General features: G+C 43.3%; 1 protein-coding gene across 1 annotated transcript; it reads right to left on the minus strand.

Moving 5' to 3' along the window:
- Positions 1 to 448: 448 nt before the first annotated feature.
- LOC115148900 (etoposide-induced protein 2.4 homolog) lies at positions 449 to 20617 on the minus strand. Its single transcript, XM_029691200.1, has 11 exons — positions 20531 to 20617; positions 7078 to 7208; positions 6227 to 6372; positions 5751 to 5811; positions 5543 to 5609; positions 5308 to 5432; positions 3269 to 3388; positions 2968 to 3079; positions 2749 to 2860; positions 2550 to 2624; positions 449 to 2421 (listed from the first exon to the last, which is right to left on the minus strand). Exons 2-11 carry the CDS (start codon positions 7117 to 7119, stop codon positions 2256 to 2258), a joined length of 1026 nt encoding a protein of 341 aa, XP_029547060.1. The 5' UTR covers positions 7120 to 7208; positions 20531 to 20617; the 3' UTR covers positions 449 to 2255.
- Positions 20618 to 22132: the final 1515 nt, after the last annotated feature.

Genomic DNA, 22132 nt, shown 5'->3' on the forward strand with positions numbered 1-22132 from the left:
ATTTCCTGCAGTTCTACACATTTTGTAATGACCCCTGGAGGTCAAGGCCTCTTGGCATGTGCCCCGTGGGTATTCGGCCATGATTACTACAAGTTTAGATGGCTGGCGTGACAAACTACCAATCTAAAAATTGTTAGCTGACATGTCTGAGTGACTGACATGAGAAAAACTGCTAATGCCCAACCAAATTTCTATATTGCAACTGGTGTACTCTACTATTTTTACTCTCAATAGTAAGTTGAGACCACAACGGAGTTCCTAAAAAATGTAAATACAACTTTTTATTTATTTTTTTCTTGGTTTTGGTTGGGCCCCCTAAGCAACCACTTTTTTCAATTATGACTGGAGCTGGCCCTGGGTGGGAAACATTGAGCAACAAAGCAGCTAACCATAGAATAACATTTGAGACAAAATAAATTGGGGTCAATCAAGATTACTTCCAAGTAGATGTAGTGTATACTGACCAATTTTATTTAGGCAATACTTTTACTCCAACCTCACAAATATCAATCTGCATACATAAACACTATGCACATCTTACAATTACTACATACCGTTTCAAAAACACTTCCCCTTCCCCCGCAACCCATGAGATTAATGACTAGGTGAAAGCTAGATGATGGTAATCCCCTTGGTAAGGTTTTGGTTGAACATTAGAGCCAAGTGACATCATGTAAAACAAGAAGCCCTGTATTTGCCACTGCTCAAGGGGGAATATAAACACACAGGGTTTCTCCCCTGTCTGTTACTTCAAGAGAAAATCTGTCAGAACTTCAGCTCAGTGACATCTTCCTAGTTCCTACACTACAGTCCTTGGTGTGCAATTGATTCGAAGCAGAAGTGAGTCAAACAGAGTAGTAAAGAAGTTTGGCAGTTTCATCTGATCTGACCCAGCAGCAGACACAGCTTCACCTGTCTAATGCTGCGTTTACACAGGCAGCCCAATTCTGATCTTTTTCCCACTAATTGGTCTTTTGACCAATCACATCAACTCTTTTTCAGAGATGGTCAAAATACCAATTAGTGAAAAAAATATCAGAATTGGGCTGCCTGTGTAAACGCAGCCTAATACACCCCTATAGAAAACCGCTTCCTTAAAACAGCTAACTTCACTTATCACCACACAACAACCAGTGATTTCATATTTGGATTTTTTAGGTAAGGATACTCTTCCTTTGTAGCGTGATGTTTAGATCAGGGCCTGTATCCACAAAGCGTTGCAGAACAGGAGTGCTGATCTAGCATCAGTGTGGACTTTTAGATCATAATGAATATAAGAGTGTTTACACAGGCAACCCAATTCTGATCTTTTTTCCACTAATTGGTATTTTGCAGACTACATGGATACAGGCCCAGCTCCCATGCTGAAAGCGTAAAATAAAGCCCTTATAGGAATAAATAGTGTCCCTTTGTTTTCACAGCACAAGCTTATTCCTGGGCCAGAGGAGTAGCAGTGTCACCCTGGCTTTACAGTGAAACAGCTATTCATGAACAAGACAGCATCCTATCAGGGTGAAAGGAATGTCACTTGCAACACAGAAAAAAATTACACTTGTGCTTTACTTTTGAACATCGCAAACATGTCACCCCCTTCAATGGAAAAGCAGAACAGGCTTCTTTGGGTCACACAACTTTTCTACTGCTTGAGCTCCTGTTTCTCTTATAAAATATTATCTCATAAGTATTGTGGAGCTCCTGCACCTAAACAGTACCGTCACCCAAAATGAACACAGGCACGGCACGTATATCAATCCAAGTCAAGCATTGATAACATCAGTCCTGGCAAAAACGTAACCTTTTCCTTTTTCTCTTCCACATCAAGTGTTTTATACAAATCAGTCTGGGATCAGTCACTGGGTGATAAACAGATTAAACAAACAACAGATAGCAAACATTGGAGTTGTAATTGAAAAGAGCAGAAAAAAACAATGTATATGACAGCTTGTGCTGTATTTAAAGCTCTCAAATGGCACATCATACATAAAAAAAAAACTATTAAACAAAATAAATGAGAAAAATATATGAGTGTGAGGGACAGGGCAGTCAAATCTCATTCGTCATTCCCATTAAAAACACACCTTGCAGGTGCTCCAAAAGAACATGAAGGGCTGTGGTAGAATCATTAAAATCACATAAACCCCCCCTTTAACCAAACAAACATCATTCCTCTTCCTATCCACAGAAAGAATCAACTGCTCCTCCATTTGTTTACTAAGGAGTTGCTGAGCCGCTCCTTTGTCGCCTCCTGGTGGCCATCACTGGGAGGGTAGGGGTCTCTGGCGGCCAGGTGAGGCGTGGGGAGAGGGGGGCAGCTTCTCGGTGGAAGTGGACAAAGTCAAGGACGACTGTAGGTGGACCGTTTTGTGGAACAGCTTGTTGCTAATCAGCACAACCAGAGAGAAGAGGCGCAGCTGGAAGTGACTGTGTGGAAAAGACACGGGGGGGAAGAGAGTGAGTGAGCACGGAAGAGGATATCACTGGTTCTTTTTACACAAGTGAATCTGTTTGATCACTGGTCATGGTTAGGGCTTGCAGTGCACCATACTCACTATAACTTTGTTGGGGTCTTGGCCTCGTTAGCGCTGATGATGAACAGAGGGAAGAGGATGGAGAACAGACAGCCACTAAAGCAGAAAAATATATAATTTGAGTGGATCATTCAAATGATTTGGTATATCAGTAGAACTGAAAGTCTGCATATTGGAAGTCTCGTGCTTGGATTGAAAGAGGGGATACAAGTGGCGTTACCTTATAATATATGAAGAGGGGAGGGCAGTCAATAGAGCCATGGGGAGACCAAATCCAAAGTAGTAGGGCCAGTTCCTCTCAATGTTGGACAGCCGTTGGTGCATCTCAATGCCTTGGATGAAACGGTTACAAATGGGTTGAGATTCTGCTCAGTTCCTATTACCTAAAATTAGCAAAATACTTTGAGAAGAAATACATCTGAGTAGAAAGGAGGCACACCATGGTTGAACCAGCGATACTCAAAGCAGTAGAGGGAGTAGAGCAAAGACATGTGAAGAAGGCTGACCATCTGTCCAATGGCATCGATGGGGAAGAGACTCACAACCATACCCTAGTGGACCACAACAAAGACAAGATGATGAGCTAGTACATTGACTATTAACTTCAACCAATGGATGTAATGAATTAGAGCTCTCAGCGTTGATCCCAAAGACCGCTGTATGTTTTCATTCCAACATAACCTTAGTGAACCCTTCTTTGTGAACTTGAAGACACATGGGAACGTCGATTGCTGTACTACCTGAATAAGGAAGAGGGCCTGGAGGAGGAGGTTGAAGAGCATGTCAGCGATAATCTTACTGACGCTGGGGAAGGGCTGGGCTTTCCGACCAGACACCTCAAACGCCAGGTCAGCTATGTCCTACAGCAGACAACCAGAGGGCATGTTAACCTCCTGTTTCACTGTGTGACACATGTTATCATCTCAAAAGATCTTCGGGCAATAACGTTTAAAAAACACTGGAAGGGAATATAGATAGCATAGCAATAACACATTGGAAATCTGTTACTGCTGTGAGACAAAAGGAAAGCATAGCCAAGCATTCATTCAACTGTATTAAAGCCACTACTCCATCGCCTGAACATTGCTGGAAAGCTATACACATCGTCAATAGAGACCGTAATTGGTTTATGATAAAACTATGTATATACAGTGCCTTGCAAAAGTATTCATCCCCCTTGGCATTTTCCTATTTTGTTGCATTACAACCTATAATTTAAATACATTTTTATTTGGATTTCATGTAATGGACATACACAAAATAGTCCAAATTGGTGAAGTGAAAAAAATAACTTGTTTAAAAAAATTATAGAAAATAAAAAACGGAAAATTGGTGCATGCATATGTATTTACCCCCTTTGCTATGAAGGCCCTAAATAAGATCTTGTGCAACCAAATTACCTTTAGAAGTCACATAATTAGTTAGATTGCACATAGGTGGACTTTATTTATGTGTCACATTGTCTGTCACTTGATCTCAGTATATATACACCTGTTCTGAAAGGCCCCAGAGTCTGCAACACCACTAAGCAAGGGGCACCACCAAGCAAGCAGCACCATGAAAACCAAGGAGCTCTCCAAACAGATCAGGGACAAAGTTGTGGAGAAGTACAGATCAGAGTTGGGTTATAAAAAAATAGCCGAAACTTTGAACATCCCACAGAGCACCATTAAATCCATTATTAAAAAATAGAAAGAATATGGCACCGCAACAAACCTTCCAAGAGAGGGCCGCCCACCAAAACTCACAGACCAGGCAAGGAGGGCATTAATCAGAGAGGCAATAATGAGACCAAAGATAACCCTGAAGGAGCTGCAAAGCTCCACAGCAGAGAAGGGAGTATCTGTCCATAGGACCAATTTAAACCGTACACTTCACACAGCTGGGCTATACGGAAGAGTGGCCAGAAAAAAGCCATTGCTTAAAGAAAAAAACAAGCAAAGACGTTTGGTGTTCGCCAAAAGGCATGTGGGAGACTCCCCAAACATATGGAAGAAGGTACTCTGGTCAGATGAGACTATAATTGAGCTTTTTGGCCATCAAGGAAAACGCTTTGTCTGGCGCAAACCCAACACCTCTCATCACCCTGAGAACAGCATCCCCACACTGAAGCATGGTGGTGGCAGCGTCATGCTATGGGGATGTTTTTCATCGGCAGGGACTGGGAAACTGGTCAGAATTGAAGGAATGATGGATGGCACTAAATACAGGGAAATTCTTGAGGGAAACCTGTTTCAGTCTTCCAGAGATTTGAGACTGGAATGGAGGTTCACCTTCCAGCAGGACAATGACCCTAAGCATACTGCTAAAGCAACACTCGAGTGGTTTAAGGGGAAACATTTAAATGTCAATTTGAAGGAGCTGGAGGAGTTTTGCCTTGAAGAATTGGCAAAAATCCCAGTGGCTAGATGTGCCAAGCTTTTGAAACATACAGCTGCAAGTCTCTTGGGGTAATTGTTATGCACGCTCAAGTTCAAGTTCTTTTTTGTCTTATTTCTTGTTTGTTTCACCAAAAACATTTTGCATCTTCAAATTGGTAGGCATGTTGTGTACATCAAATGATACAAACCCCAAAGAAATCCATTTTAATTCCAGGTTGTAAGGCAACAAAATAGGAAAAATGCCAAAGGGGGTTAATACTTTCGCAAGCCACTGTACGACTAGTGCTCTCCGGTGCCAACTGAGCAACAGTTGTCCTTGACCAGCTATATCCCACCCTTGTTACAACGACAACCACAAAACATCTACGTCATCACCTGTGTACTAACAGAGGCCTCACCTGGAACCAAATGGCGTTGACTATCTTGCTGAGCACAAACAGAGGGAGCACCCAGAGAGCACTGAACACGGAGGTCAATAGGAACTCCAGCCAGGACCACACGTTACCATGGAGTGAGGGGTCACCTGTCAGGAAATGTCTCTTTGAGTGACAGGTTTTGCCACTGTTTTTAACAAATCACTATGAAGCATGTGATAATGGAGTGAACCCGCCCCACAGTTCCAGGCAGACATACCGATAATTCTTGCTGTCAGAGTCTGCAGCAGTGGAATAAACACCCGATAGAAGAGGAACAGACTGAGCTGCAAAAATATTTGGAGGGATTACTAACATGAACAATGTCTTTGTAGTATTACTTCTCTGCCCCTCTCATAGAAAAATCAGTATTTGCATGATATGCATTTTTCAAACAGTTTTAAAATATAGAAAAGTATGTTTCTTACCCAGAACACTCCCCCATTCCACGCACAGCACTGAAAAATCCTACTGGCTAATTTGGGTTCACTGAAAAAGAGAGTATGACTACACATTATCATCCACCATTGCCATTAATAAGCACAAAAAGGTATAGGCCTAAGCCTACTGTTAACACTGGACAGCACACAACGATCCATATTAAAGTTTTTTAATATGAACCTGTCACAACTAGAAAGAGCATATCAGGTTAGATAGGGAGGAATGTTAATAATACCCTTTTGTGATATGTATCAAATAGCTCCTCGGGCTGAGGGAGAAAACGCGTATACCCTTTTTTATACCCACAATATCGTGCCAACCAAAACAGAAGTGTGCTGTCTCTGATTTTTTCCTTCCACCTCACCCTTTCCAGCACGGTTCCAAAAACTGGGGTTTTTGAAACCAGTCCAGCTTGGCTCGGCAGTGTGAATAGGGTATTAAAGTCATAATTGCCAGTGTCTACCTCTCCTGTTTGCGTTCCTCACTCTGGGCCCGTCTCTGAGCCAGGGCCCCGCTGGCTCTCCTCTTTCGCTGCTCCTCCCTTTTCTGCTGGATGCGGGCATCCAGCTTGGAGATAGTTCCGATCCCCAAAATGGAGTCCTTAATCCCCTGTAGGACACACAGAAAATTCAAAGTGAGACTAGGGTAAATGCCTTATAAAGAAAATCAACACAGCACATTCTTCTAATGTTGTACACTACACTGTATGATAGACTTGGTATGTGTATACGTACATGGGTGGAAAAGTTCCTTTTAAATCCAAAGCGGTGTTGCAAATACAAAATGTATCTTAATATCATTAAAGTCAGGTAACTTGTGCTTAAATTCACTTGGTTACCTAGTAGCACAGTTGAAATAAAAACACTTGAACTAAACCAAAAAACCAAGGCTAATCTTTGTACTGCTTTTGTGGAGGAGATCATCATCTGGAAGTAAGGTGATGAGGTTCAAGGTAAACAACAAGGGTAAACATTTGGTTAAGCAATTAAATGTAGGCTACTATGGTTTTGCCCGAAAGCAACGTTTGCTCTAAAGCAAACAAGAAAAAACACAAAAGAAAAAGCTTAAACTTTATTAAAATGTTTAATCTGTCTAGTGTAAAAACATACTAACTTATTAGACAAAATGTCTAATGGGCCGAGTGGATGGCATCAATTGAACTAGAACACAATTCCCAATAGATCTAAACAGAGCTTGCTAGTTGGTTCACCAGCTCATGATTCAGACTCATGATAGCTGTACCCTCCTTTAACCCCATGTGTAGGCCTATCACTTGTGTGTGGACAGACGGGGTGTGTTGGGTTGCTGTCTGACCGTCGCAACATTACGGAGGAAGGCCCTGACACTGTCTGTCATCTCCAGACCAGCTGCAGATCCATCAACTGCAGGAGGGGGTGCTGGGGACCTGGTCAACTCTCATCGCAGGGAGGGGCACACCTAGCAACCTGTGACATCACACCACACAGGAGAACAGTTACAGAGAGCAGCAGGTTCACTTTGCTCCAAGTCTCATGTTAAAGAGCACGTTATACAGCCTCTATTTAGGGAAGATTTTATTCATGGCAAGGAGGAGCACACCAAGCAACCAGTGACATCACCAGTCACATCACACAGTTACATTTTTAGAGCAGGGCTCTCCAACCCTTATGCTGCGTTCTAGACAACTGGGAACTGGGAAATCTCGGACTTCCGACTTCAGTGCGTTCAAGACATCCTAGGAACATACAGAGATGTATGTTCCTGGAAGACAACTGGGAACTCAGGGAAAAAAACGAACTTCGACTGGGGAAAATGGTTTTGAACGGTTATTCAACTAAGAAACTCGGGCATCTTTCTAGAGCTCCTACTTTCCGACTTGAAGATCACTGCAGTCATGATTTGACCTATTTTTTCATTTCTTTTGTCCAGACACAGCAGGGGTTTAAACTGAAGAAACCAGTTCCTTCATTTGAATATAGAAATGTATTTTATCAAACAAAACTATGCTACATTTTATCTCTGGGACCCTCAGGATAACAAATCAGAGCAAGATTACTGAATGTAAGTACATTATTTAACTTCAGAGATGAATGTATCAAACCAGTTGCCATGATAAGTTTCTTGTTGTGCACTCTCAAACAATAGCATGGTATTTGTTCACTGTTATAGCTACTGTAAATTGGACAGTCCAGTTAGATTAAGAATTTAAGCTTTCTGCCCATATAAAGAAATGTCTAAGTCCTGGGAAATCTTCTAACTTACGTCATGCTAATCACATTAGCGCACGTTAACCTCTTATGGCTAGGGGGCAGTATTTTCACGGCTGGATAAAAAACGTACCCGATTTAATCTGATTATTAGTCCTGCCCAGAAAGTAGAATATGCATCTAATTATTAGCTTTGGATAGAAAACACTCCAAAGTTTCTAAAACTGTTTGAATGGTGTCTGTGAGTATAACAGAACTCATTTGGCAGGCCAAAACCTGAGAAGATTCTGTTCAGGAAGTACCCTGTCTGACCATCTATTACAAGGGATCTCTGATGTTACGTGACACTTCCCATGTCTCCAATGGGCTCTCAGAGCCCGGGAAAAACCTGAATGACGTAATTCAAAGCCCTGGCTAAAACACAGGAGCGCTTTTGCTAAGTGGTCTATCAGAGGACAAAGGCTTAGGCGCGTGACCTGCCCGCCCCCGCCTTTCGGTTTTTCCCTCTGTTTACAGACACGCAGATTCCCGGTCGGAATATTATCGCTTTTCTATGAGATATTTGCATAAAAATTGATTTTAAACAGCGGTTGACATGCTTCGAAGTACGGTAATGGAATATTTAGAATTTTTTTGTCACGTTATGTGCCATGCGCACGACCGTGATTTACCATTCGGATAGTGTCTAGAACTCACGAACAAAACGTCGCTGATGGAACATAACGATGGATTATTTGGGACCAAACCAACATTTGTTATTGAAGTAGAAGTCCTGGGAGTGCATTCTGACGAAGAACAGGAAAGGTAAGACCATTTTTCTTATAGGAAATGTGATTTTGGTGAAGGCTAAACTGGGTGGGTGTCTAAATAGCTAGCCCGTGATGGCTGGGCTATGTACTTAGAATATTGCAAAATGTGCTTGATCCGAAAAGCTATTTTAAAATCGGACATATCGAGTGCATAGAGGAGTTCTGTATCTATAATTCTTAAAATAATTGTTATGCTTTTTGTGAACGTTTATCGTGAGTAATTTAGTAAATTGTTAGTAAATTCCCCGGAAGTTTGCGGGGGGTATGCTAGTTCTGAACGTCACATGCTAATGTAAAAAGCTGGTTTTTGATATAAATATGAACTTGATTGAACAGACATGCATGTATTGTATAACATAATGTCCTAGGTGTGTCATCGGATGAAGATCATCAAAGGTTAGTGCTGCATTTAGCTGTCTTCTGGGTTTTTGTGACATTATATGCTAGCTTGAAAAATGGGTGTCTGATTATTTCTGGCTGGGTACTCTGCTGACATAATCTAATGTTTTGCTTTCGCTGTAAAGCCTTTTTGAAATCGGACAGTGTGGTTAGATTAACGAGAGTCTTGTCTTTAAATAGCTGTAAAATAGGCATATGTTTGAAAAATGGACGTTTTCGGATTTTAGAGGAATTTGTATTTCGCGCCACGCCCATCATTGGATATTGGAGCAGACGTTCCGCTAGAGGAACATCTAGATGTAAGAGGTTTTAACTCAACCGTCCCGCAGGGGACACACCGATCCCATAGAGGTTTTAAAAGTTAATTTGTGGAATTTCTTTCCTTCTTAATGCATTTGAGCCAATCAGTTGTGTTGTGACACGTTAGGGGTGGTATACATTAGATAGCCCTATTTGGTAAGTCCATATAATGGCAAGAACACCTCAATAATGACAAACCTCCTGGCATTGACAATTTAGATGGAAAGCTACTGAGGATGGTGGCTGACTCTATAACCACTCCTATCTGTCATTTTTAATCTGAGTTTAGAGGAAGGTCTTTGTCCTCAGGCCTGGAGGGAAGCCAAAGTAATTCTGCTACCCAAGAGTGGTAAAGCAGCCTTTACTGGTTCTAACAGCAGACATATAAGCTTGCTGCCAGCTCTAAGCAAACTGTTGGAAAAAATTATGTTTGACCAAATACAATGCTATTTCCCTGTAAACAAATTAACCACAGACTTTCAGCATGCTTATAGAAAAGGGCACTCAACATGTACTGCACTGACACAAATGACTGATTGGTTGAAATAAATTGATAAAAAGATTGTGGGAGCTGTACTGTTAGATTTCAGTGCAGCCTTTGTTATTATTGACCGTAACCTATTGTTGAAAAAAACTTGGGTGCTATGGCTTTTCAACCTCTGCCATATTGTGGATTCAGAGCTATCTATCTAAAATAACTCAAAGGGTTTTCTTTAATATCAAACATGTAAATTGTGGTGTACCGCAGGGCAGCTCTCTAGGCCCTCCACTCTTTTCTATTTTTACCAATGACCCGCCACTGGCATTAAACAAAGCATGTGTCCATGTATGCTGATGATTCAACTATATACGCATCAGCAACCACAGCTAATGAAGTCACTGAAACCTTTAACAAAGAGTTGCAGTCTGTTTTGGAATGGGTGGCTAGTAATAAACTGGTCCTGAACATCTCTAAAACTAAGAGCATTGTATTTGGTATAAATCATTCCTTAAGTGCTAGACCTCAGCTGAATCTGGTAATGAATGGTGTGGCTTTGAACAAGTTGAGGATACTAAATTACTTGGCGTTACCTTAGATTGTAAACTGTCATGGTCAAAACATATAGATTCAATGGTTGCAAAGATGGGGAGAGGTCTGTCCGTAATAAAGAAATGGTCTGCTTTTTTGACACCTCACTCCAAAAAGCAAGTTCTGCAGGCCCTAGCTTTGTCTAATCTTGATTTTTGTCCCGTTGTGTGGTCCAGTGCTGCAAGGAAAGACGTAGTTAAGCTGCAGCTGGCCCAGAACAGAGTGGCACGTTTTGCTCTGAGGGCTGATATAAATACTATGCATGTCAGTCTCTCTTGGCTAAGAGTTGAGGAGAGACTGACTGCATCACTTCTTTTTATAAGAAACATAAATGTGTTGAAAATCACAAATTGTTTGCATAGTCAACTTACATACAGCTCTGACACACACACACTTATCACACCAGACATAACACCAGGGGTCTTTTCATAGTCCCCAAATCCAGAACAAATGAAAGAAAACACAGTATTGCATGGAACTTCCTTCCATCTCATATTGCACAACGCCTCTCCCCTATTTGACCTAGATAGTTTGTGTGTATGCATTGATATGTAGGCTACGTGTGCCTTTTTAAAAATGTATGTAGTTCCGTCCTTGAGCTGCTCTTGTCTAATGGTGTTCTGAATAATGTCATTCTGTATTAGGTTTCATGTTGTGTGGACCTCAGGAAGAGTAGCTGCTGCTTTTGCAAAAGCTAATGGGGATCCTAATAAAATACCAATACCAAATAAGCAAAGAGAAATGACAGTTCATCATTATCCGAAGACATGAAGGTCAGTCAATCTAAAAAATGTCAAGAACTTTGAAAGTTTCTTCAAGACAGTCGCAAAAACCATCAAGCGCTATGAAAGGCTCTCATGAGGACCGCCACAGAAAAGGCACAGAGTTACCTCTCCTGCAAAGGATAAGTTTATTAGAGTTAACAGCCTCAGAAATTGCAGCCCAAATAAATCCTCCAGAGTTAACGTAACAGACACATCAAAATCAACTGTTCAGAGGACACTGCATGAATCAGGCTTTCATGGTCGAATTACTGCAAAGAAACCACTACTAAAGGACACCAATAAGAGACTTACTTGGGCCAAGAAACACGAGAAATTGACATTATTTATTTAACTAGGCAAGTCAGTTAAGAACAAATTCTTATTTACAAAGATGGCCTACCCCGGCCAAACCCGAACGACACTGGGCCAATGGTGCGCCGCCCTATGGGACTCCCAATCACGGCCAGTTGTGATACAGCCTGGATTTGAACCAGGCTGTCTGGTCTTCTCTGTGTCACAGAGGCTCTCCGCACTGCTAAAGCTAACTCTCTCTCCTCTGCTCTCATCCTTCTAGACCTATCTGCTGCCTTTGATACTGTGAACCATCAGATCCTCCTCTCCACCCTCTCCGAGTTGGGCATCTCCGGCGCGGCTCACTCTTGGATTGCGTCCTACCTGACAGGTCGCTCCTACCCGGTGGTGTGGCGAGAATCCGTCTCCGCACCACGTGCTCTCTCCACTGGTGTCCCCCAGGGCTCAGTTCTAGGCCCTCTCCTATTCTCGCTATACACCAAGTCACTTGGCTCTGTCATATCCTCACATGGTCTCTCCTATCATTGCTACGCAGACGACACACAATTAATCTTCACCTTTCCCCCTTCTGATAACCAGGTGGCGAATCGCATCTCTGCATGTCTGGCAGACATATCAGTGTGGATGACGGATCACCACCTCAAGCTGGACCTCGGCAAGACGGAGCTGCTCTTCCTCCCGGGGAAGGACTGCCCGTTCCATGATCTCGCCATCACGGTTGACAACTCCATTGTGTCCTCCTCCCAGAGTGCTAAGAGCCTTGGCGTGACCCTGGACAACACCCTGTCGTTCTCCGCTAACATCAAGGCAGTGACCCGATCCTGTAGGTTCATGCTCTACAACATTCGCAGAGTACGACCCTGCCTCACACAGGAAGCGGCGCAGGTTCAAATCCAGGCACTTGTCACCTCCCATCTGGATTACTGCAACTCGCTGTTGGCGGGGCTCCCTGCCTGTGCCATTAAACCCCTACAACTCATCCAGAACGCCGCAGCCCGTCTGGTGTTCAACCTTCCCAAGTTCTCTCACGTCACCCCGCTCCTCCGCACACTCCACTGGCTTCCAGTTGAAGCTCGCATCTGCTACAAGACCATGGTGCTTGCCTATGGAGCTGTGAGGGGAACGGCACCTCCGTACCTTCAGGCTCTGATCAGTCCCTACACCCAAAGAAGGGCACTGCGTTCATCCACCTCTGGCCTGCTCACCTCCCTACCTCTGCTCACCTCCCTACCTCACAGTTCCCGCTCAGCCCAGTCAAAACTGTTCTCTGCTCTGGCACCCCAATGGTGGAACAAGCTCCCTCACGACGCCAGGACAGCGGAGTCAATCACCACCTTCCGGAGACACCTGAAACCCCACCTCTTTAAGGAATACCTGGGATAGGATTAAGTAATCCTTCTAACCCTCCCCCCCTACCCTCACCCCCAAAAAATATATAGATGTACTATTGTAAAGTGGTTGTTCCACTGGATATCATATGGTGAATGCACCAATTTGTAAGTCGCTCTGGATAAGAGCGTCTGCTAAATGACGTAAATGTAAATTAAGTAACACCTCTAGCACTGAAATGCAGTGCCTTAGACCGTTGTGCCACTTGGGAGCCCCGAAATGGCGCATTAGACTTGTGGAAATCTGTCCAAATTTGAGATTTTCTAACACACAGAGTAGGCGAACGGATGACCTCTGCATGTGTGGTTCCCACAGTGAAGCATGGAGGAGGATGTGTGACGATGTGGGGATGCTTTGCTGGTGACACTGTCGGTGATTTATTTAGAATTCAAGGCACCCTTAACCAGCGTGGCTACCACAAAATTCTGCAGTGATACGCCATCCCATCTGGTTTGTGCTTAGTGGGACTATCATTTGTTTTTCAACAGGACAATGACCCAACACAACTCCAGCTATTTGACCAAGAAGGAGAATGATGGAGTGCTGCATCAGATGACCTGGCCTTCACAATCACCCGACCTCAACCCAATTGAGATGATATGGGATGACTTGGAGGAAAAGCAGCCAACAAGTGCTCAGCATATGTGGGAAATCCTTCAAGACTGTTGGGAAAGCATTCCATGTGAACTTGTGAAGCTAGCTGAGAGAATGCCAAGAGTATGCAAAGCTGTCATCAAGGCAAAGGGTGACAATTTTGAAGAATCTAAAATATATTTTCATTTTTTTAAACACTTTTTTAGTTACTGCATGATTCCATATTTGTTATTTCACAGTTTTGATGTTTTCACTATTATTTTACAATGTAGAAAATATAAAAAATAAAGAAAAACCCTTGAATGAGGTGTCCAAACTTTTGACTGGTACTGTATACATTTGCGCCCATCTCAGTGAACTAATCCATTGCGGGTGCCTAGACTAAAGCCAATTTATGCTTGATCTGAAAATGCGGTCAGAGGATTTGGCGCAATTGCAAAGCCTCCAGAGGCCAAATCAAGCACTGTAACGCATCGACATGCACGTCCCAAATTTTGTAACAATGCGGAATGCCCTTATGATACAGAAAGGCGCCGGAGGGGTTGGCTGCCGTTTTACAGGCTCCTAATCAAAAGTGTTATTTTGTTAGTTTTTTCACATGGTTTGTAACATATTTTTAAAACGTATTTTGTACATAATGTTGCTGCTACCGTCTATTATGTCCAAAAATAACTTCTGGACATCAGAACAGCGATGTCCAGTAGCCCTGATTACCGATTACTCACCTCGAACTGGACAAAGATTTTTTCTTTAACGAGTTCGATGCGAAGGTTATACTGCTTTCTCAGGAACGGGCCCAAATCCCTGTCATTTGCGTGAAGAAAAAACAGAGAAAAAGGGGGCGGAGGCCGAGCTGCCTTCTGAGAATTCGTAGGCGAGTGAGTAAAACTCCCTTACCATCCGCTCTATTGGCCAACGTGCAATCATTGGAAAACAAAATGGATGATATAAACGATCAAGACTATCCTACCAATGTGTCATTAAAAAGTAATATCTTGTGTTTCACAGAGTCGTGGCTGAACAATGACATGGATAATATAGAGCTGGCGGGATTTTCCATGCATCGGCAGGACAGAGAAGCTACGTCTGGTAAGACGAGGGGCGGGTGTGTGTGTCTATTTGTCACTAACAGCTATGCGATATATAATATTAAAATAGTCTCGAGGTATTGCTCACCTGAGGTAGAGTACATTATGATAAGCTGTAGACCACACAATCCACCAAGAGAGTTCTCATCTATATTATTCATAGCCGTCTATTTACCACCACAAACCGATGCTGGCACTAACATCGCACTCAACAAGCTGTATAAGACAAGAAAATGCTCATCCAGAAGCGGTGCTCCTAGTGGCCGGGGACTTTAATGCAGGCAAACTTAAATCTGTTTAACCTAATTTCTACCAGCATGTCACATTTGCAACCAGAGGGAATAAAAACTCCAGACCACCTTTACTCCACAAACAGAGATGGATACGTAAATGTAAATGTAATACAAAGCTCTCCCTCGCCCTCCATTTGGCAAACCTGGCCATAATTCTATCCTCCTGATTCCTGCTTACAAGCAAAAACTAAAGCAGGAAGTACCAGTGGCTCGCTCAATACAGAAGTGGTCAGATGACGCAGATGCTACACTACACAACTGTTTTGCTAGCACAGACTGGAATATGTTCCGGGAATCATCCCGGAATCATCCCGTTGCGATTTCTAGCTCACTCAGGAAAAGAAAAAAATATATATAAATAGATAAAAGAGAAGCAAATGGGTCTGATGTGTTCAATTAAATGGGGAACGAGTGATTTCTTTAAGTTTCTTAGATGCTCAGATATGTTACGTTATGTGCGCATGCGCAGCTTCACTAGAGACTTAAATTACAGCACCTGGTAATCACTTCACCGTAGACAATCATCAGGAGCACACAGCCCGTTGGTATGTAACTGCGAACTACTGTCTAGCATTGATGTTTAAGTCACTTATATGTTTGTGCACTGAACGTTTACCTCACTGTGTCGGTGTTAGTTGGCCGGGAGTAACTTGTAGCTCGCTGGGTGCGGTAGCTCAGCGAACCAGATGCTATATAGCATTAGGCTATTATTATCAGCCATTTGCATTGTGCTGATTGTTCGGAGCACTCTGCTGGTTTCTGGTGGCGGTGGTGATAGCGGTGGTTTGGTTCGGTGATCCATGGTGGAGTGCCGTATTATGTTGCGTTTGTGTGTAAATCCTTTGGACGAGGCATGTGGTGGCATTGGTTCTGTGTCCTGTGACAGCGTCCATAGCAACCTGTGACGGCAGAGTCCCTGTGCGCATGCTCCTCTGGCGCTGGGCATTCTGGGTGATGTAGTCATTGCTGTTTTAAGCCAGATTCGCCACATCTTTGATGGTGTTGCAGGCTTATTTGATGTATTATTTACATTATTATTATATTACTTGAATAACATACTAAATAATATATCTGAATAATATATTGTCATTACTTGTTTGTTGTATTTCAGGTTTATGACCTGTGGTCATTTGATTTTAAATAAAATTAAGGACAAACACGAGTCATGACATTGTGTGCTTCCTGGTGAGCCTTTTCGGAGGGCTAAATAACGAAAATCTGAACAGGCATTGAGGAGTATACCACCTCAGTCACCAGCTTCGTCAATTAAGATAGAGCCCGTGTAGTAGGATTCAGACGCTCGTTGGATGTGGCAGGGCTTGAAAACTATTACGGACGACAAAGGGAAACCCAGCCACGAGCTGCCCAGTAACACGAACCTACCAGATCAGCTAAATGTCTTTTGTGCTCGCTTCGAGGAAAGCAACACTGAAGCATGCATGAGAGCACCAGCTGTTCTGGATGACTGTGTGATAATGCTCTCGGTAGCCGATGTGAGCAAGACCTTTAACCTGTTTGGGCTAGGGGGCAGTATTGAGAATTTTGGAAAAAATATGTGCCCATTTTTAACTGCCTCCTACACCAACTCAGAAGCTAGAATATGCATATTATTGTTCAGGTTTGGATAGAAAACACTCTGAATTTTCTGAAACTGTTTGAATGGTGTCTGAGTATAACAGAACTCCTATGGCAGGCAAAAACCTGACAAGGTTTCATGCAGGAAGTACCCTGTCTGACAAGGAGTCGTGCGTCTTGCATCTGTTTATTGAAAAGTAAGGATCTTAGCTGTAACGTGACAATTCCCAGGGCTCCGATATGCTCTCAGAACCCGGGAAATACCTGAAGGTTGACGAGGCAGCCTCAGGCTGAAACACATTATCGCCTTTGGTAAGTGGCGGCTCAGAGGACCTTTGAATGAGGCGCGTGCACGATTCGCTCCTGAGGAGAAATTTAATTCGGCTGTTTAGGCTCAATGCATATTCCCGGTCGGAATATTATCGCTTTTCTACGAGATAAATGGCATAAAAATTGGTTTTAAACAGCGGTTGACATGCTTCGAAGTACGGTAATGGAATATTTAGACATTTTTTGTCACGCCAATGCGCCATGCGCAAGACCGTGATGTAGCATTCTGATAGTGTCTAGAACTCACGAACAAAACGTCGCTGTTTGGATATAACGATGGATTATTTGGGACCAAACCAACATTTGTTATTGAAGTAGAAGTCCTGGCAGTGTATTCTGACGAAGAACAAGCAAGGTAAGAACATTTTTCTTATAGGAAATGTGATTTTGGTGGAGGCTGACCTGGGTGGGTATCTAAATAGCTAGCCCTGTGATGCCGGGCTATGTACTTAGATTATTGCAAAATGTGCTTCATCCGAAAAGCTATTTTAAAATCGGACATATCGAGTGCATAGAGGAGTAATGTATCTATAATTCTTAAAATAATTGTTATGCTTTTTGTGAACGTTTATCGTGAGTAATTTAGCAAACTGTTAGTAAATTCACCGGAAGTTTGCGGGGGTTATGCTTTTTCTGAACGTCACATGCTAATGTAAAAAGCTGGTTTTTGATATAAATATGAACTTGATTGAACAGACATGCATGTATTGTATAACACAATGTCCTAGGTGTGTCATCTGATGAAGATCATAAAAGGTTAGTGCTGCATTTAGCTGTGGTTTGGGTTTATGTGACATGATATGCTAGCTTGAAAAATGGGTGTCTGATTATTTCTGGCTGGGCACTCTGCTGACATAATCTAATGTTTTGCTTTCGTTGTAAAGCCTTTTTGAAATCGGACAGTGTGGTTAGATTAACGAGATTCTTGTCTTTAAATAGCTGTAAAATAGTCATATGTTTGAGAAATTGAAGTAATAGTATTTCTAACGATTCAAAAATCGCGCCACTGGATTTCAGTGGCTGTCATGCGCCAGAGAGGTTAAACAGGTCAACATTCACAAAGCAGCGGGGCCAGTCGGATTACCAAGACATGTACGCAAAGCATGCGCGGACCAACTGGCAAGTGTCTTCACTGACATTTTCAACCTCTCCCTGGCTGAGTCTGTAATGCCTACATGTTTCAAGCAGACCACCATAGTCCCTGTGCCCAAGGAAGCGAATGTAACCTGCCTAAATGATTACCCGTAGCCCCATAGCACTCACGTCAGCAGCCATGAAGTGCTTTGTAAGGCTGGTCATGGCTCACATCAACAGCATCATTCCGGATATCCTAGACCCACTCCAATTTGCATACCGACCAAACAGATCCACAGATGACGCAATCGCACTCCACACTGCCCTTTCCAACCTGGACAAAAGGCACACCTATGTGAGAATGCTGTTCATTGACTACAGCCCAGCGTTCAACACCATAGTGCCCACGAAGCTGATCACTAAGCTAAGGACCCTGGGACTAAACACCTCCCTGTGCAACTGGATCCTGGACTTCCTGACGGGCCACCCCAAGGTGGTAAGGGTAGGCTACAATACATCTGCCACTCTGATCCTCAACACTGGGGCCCCTCAGGGGTACGTGCTTAGTGCCTTTCTGTACTCCCTGTTCACTCATGACTGCATGGCCAAACACGACTCCAACACCATCATTACGTTTTCTGACGACACAACAGTGGTAGGCCTGATTACCGACAACAATGAGACAGCCGATTGGGAGGTCAGAGACCTGGCAGTGTGGTGCCAGGACATCAAGCCCTCCTTCAATGTGAGCAAGACAATGGAGCTGATTGTGGACTACAGGAAAAGGCGGGCCGAATAGGCCCCCATTAACATCGACGGCACTGTAGTGGAGCGGGTCGAGAGTTTGAAGTTCCTTGGTGTCCACATCAACGAACTATCATGGTCCAAACACACCAAGACAGTCGTGAAGAGGGCACGACAACACCCTTTCCCCCTCAGGAGACTGAAAAGATTTGGCATGGGTCCCCAGATCCTCAAAAAGTTATACAGCTGCACCATTGAGAGCATCCTGACCGGTTGGCATCACCGCCTGGTATAGCAACTGCTCGGTATCTGATCGTAAGGCGCTACAGAGGGTAGCGTGTACGGCCCATCACTGGGGCCAAGCTTCTTGCCGTCCAGGACCTATATACTATGCGGTGTCAGAGGAAAGCCCCAAAAAATTGGCAAAGACTCCAGTCACCCAAGTCATAGACAGTTCTCTCTGCTACCACACAGCAAGCGGTACTGGAGCGCCAAGTCTCAGACCAAAAGGCTCCTTAACAGCTTCTATCCCCAAGCCATAAGACTGCTGAACAATTCATCAAATGGCCACCCGGACTATTTACATTGACACCACCCCCCCTATTTATTTTTACACTGCTGCTACTGGCTGTTTATGGAAAATGGAGCATCATGTTAGCCTGTTACAATCTGCTAGTTATCCAACCCTGTTCCTGGAGAGCTACCCTCCTGTACATTTCCTATCCAATCCCAGTTGTAACTAACCTGAGTCAGTTTATCAACCAGCTAATTATTAGAATCAGGTGCGCTATATAAAATAGGGTTGGAGTGAAAAACTGGAGAGCCCTGATTTAGAGAGCATCAGGTTTGCTTTGCTCATAACATTAAATGTTAGAAAGAGCATGTCATTGTATATGGCCTATGCTATTATTCAAACAATTTTCTAAAATTGTTATAGCATATTTCTGAACAAGTATAGATCTATCACTCTCACTTTGCAGCTAACATCATCTATATGCAAGCCCAAAATCAACGCACATTTGAGCATGTGGACACCTCATGTGTAGGCCAAGATCGAGGGACGTAGTGTCTGCAAATTCCTTGTTCACACTGGCTGTTAAAGGTTTCAGGTTAATGTAACATACACAACTACAGTGAAATGCCTTTCTTGCGAACTCAAAACCCAACAATGTAATACTAGAAAAAAAGAAATAAGAATTAAGCAAGCATACTATATACAGGGTCAGTTCCAATACCATATTTATGTGCAGGGATACTGGATGGAGGTAGATATGTATAGGGGTAAATTGACTAGGCAACAGGATATAAGATAAACAGGGTAGCCTCAACATGTATGTGAGTGTGTGTAGAGTCAGTATACATGTATGTGCCTGTGTGTGGCATTCTTAAGTTGAATACCCTGTTACATTATTATCAAGTGATGTTAGAGACACCGTTATCTAGCAACTAGCCATCTGTTGTTAGCCAGTTATGTTTGAAACGTTGTTTTGCCTCAATTCTAGGAACCCCAAAGGTCCCTGCGTCTTGGAGCAGACAAAACTGAAACGTTAGCTAGCTACAAGAACATTATACAACCAATTGTCGTTATCCACATACCTAGCTACTTGCAAAAACGTTAGTACACAGACGTTCAGTAGTAACATTAGCTAGCTACATTAGGTGTCAAAACAAACATATAATTATAGCTACCTAGATGGTTAGCTACCTAGGCAAATCGTCCAAATGCAAACGGTGCAAGCTAACATGACCGGCAACTGGCTCGCTAGCTAACAACGACTTTAGATGATCTAATTGGATCAAAAACAGGCCAGATAATCGATTATTTAGTCAACATGGCCTACCTTATACGACAGCTTCACTTAAATAATCTCTTCACCTCTTTTTTCTGCAACAACAAACCAAACCCTGCCCTGTAACTTGTGTATTGCGCAAACTCCAAACTAAGGGATTGTGGGAGGTGTAGTGTGGTGTCTGGGACGGCTAAAAGTTGTGTCATCTGCTTGCTCTTTTGGGGTTAGGCCCTACGGAAGCACCTGTGACAACTATTTGTGTAAAGGGTTTTGTAAAGACAATTTTCCAGTGAATCATCACTCATGGATTTCATACAATTAAACACTGTAGTAGACCAACATATACAAAAAAAAATTTAAACGCAAGTGTTGGTCCCATGTTTCATGAGTTGAAATAAAAGATCACAGACATTTTCCATCTGCACAAAAAGCATATTTCTCAAAAATGTTGTACACAAAGTTGTTTACATCCTTGTTAGTGAGCCTTTGTCCTTTGCCAAGATAATCAATCCACCTAACTAACAGATTTACATTTACATTTACATTTAAGTCATTTAGCAGACGCTCTTATCCAGAGCGACTTACAAATTGGTGCATTCACCTTATGATATCCAGTGGAACAACCACTTTACAATAGTGCATCTAAATCTTTTAGGGGGGGGGGGGGGTTAGAAGGATTACTTTATCCTATCCCAGGTATTCCTTAAAGAGGTGGGGTTTCAGGTGTCTCCGGAAGGTGGTGATTGACTCCGCTGTCCTGGCGTCGTGAGGGAGCTTGTTCCACCATTGGGGTGCCAGAGCAGCGAACAGTTTTGACTGGGCTGAGCGGGAACTGTGCTTCCTCAGAGGTAGGGAGGCGAGCAGGCCAGAGGTGGATGAACGCAGTGCCCTTGTTTGGGTGTAGGGCCTGATCAGAGCCTGAAGGTACGGAGGTGCCGTTCCCCTCACAGCTCCGTAGGCAAGCACCATGGACTTGTAGCGGATGCGAGCTTCAACGAAGCCAGTGGAGAGAGCGGAGGAGCGAGGTGACGTGAGAGAACTTGGGAAGGTTGAACACCAGACGGGCTGCGGCGTTCTGGATGAGTTGTAGGGGTTTAATGGCACAGGCAGGGAGCCCCGCCAACAGCGAGTTGCAGTAATCCAGACGGGAGATGACAAGTGCCTGGACTAGGACCTGCGCCGCTTCCTGTGTGAGGCAGGGTCGTACTCTGCGAATGTTGTAGAGCATGAACCTACAGGATCGGGTCACCGCCTTGATGTTAGTGGAGAACGACAGGGTGTTGTCCAGGGTCACGCCAAGGTTCTTAGCACTCTGGTGTGGCATATTAAGAAAATGATTAAACAGCATGATCATTACACAGGTGTATCTTGTGCTGGGGACAATAAAAGGCCATTCTAAAATGTGTTGTTTTGTCACACAACAAATTGGCCACAGATTTCTCAAGTTTTGAGGGAGGGGTGGGAAGTGGACATCGCAGGTCCCTGAAAGATGGTGGAAGTGGATGCTGAGTTTGAATTAAGCAGCGCATCGAGTAAATTTGGTATAGACGAATGTTCCAGAATGGACAACAGTAGTATCAAAAACTGGAACAAAAAGGAAATTGTCAAACCTTTTAGTGGAGGATACATGTGTAAATGATAATGAATCGCTTC

This window comes from Salmo trutta, chromosome 15, assembly GCF_901001165.1.
Source record: "Salmo trutta chromosome 15, fSalTru1.1, whole genome shotgun sequence".
Lineage (NCBI taxonomy): Eukaryota > Metazoa > Chordata > Actinopteri > Salmoniformes > Salmonidae > Salmo > Salmo trutta.

Excerpts from the sequence above, each read along its gene's own strand:
- LOC115148900 (XM_029691200.1), bottom strand. The coding sequence starts at position 7,119 with ATGACAGACAGTGTCAGGGCCTTCCTCCGTAATGTTGCGACG. Across the intron at positions 3,080-3,268 it reads AGGCCCTCTTCCTTATTCAG|GGTATGGTTGTGAGTCTCTT; the intron begins GTAGTACAGCAA and ends GTGGTCCACTAG. Across the intron at positions 2,861-2,967 it reads GTATCGCTGGTTCAACCATG|GCATTGAGATGCACCAACGG; the intron begins GTGTGCCTCCTT and ends GTTTCATCCAAG.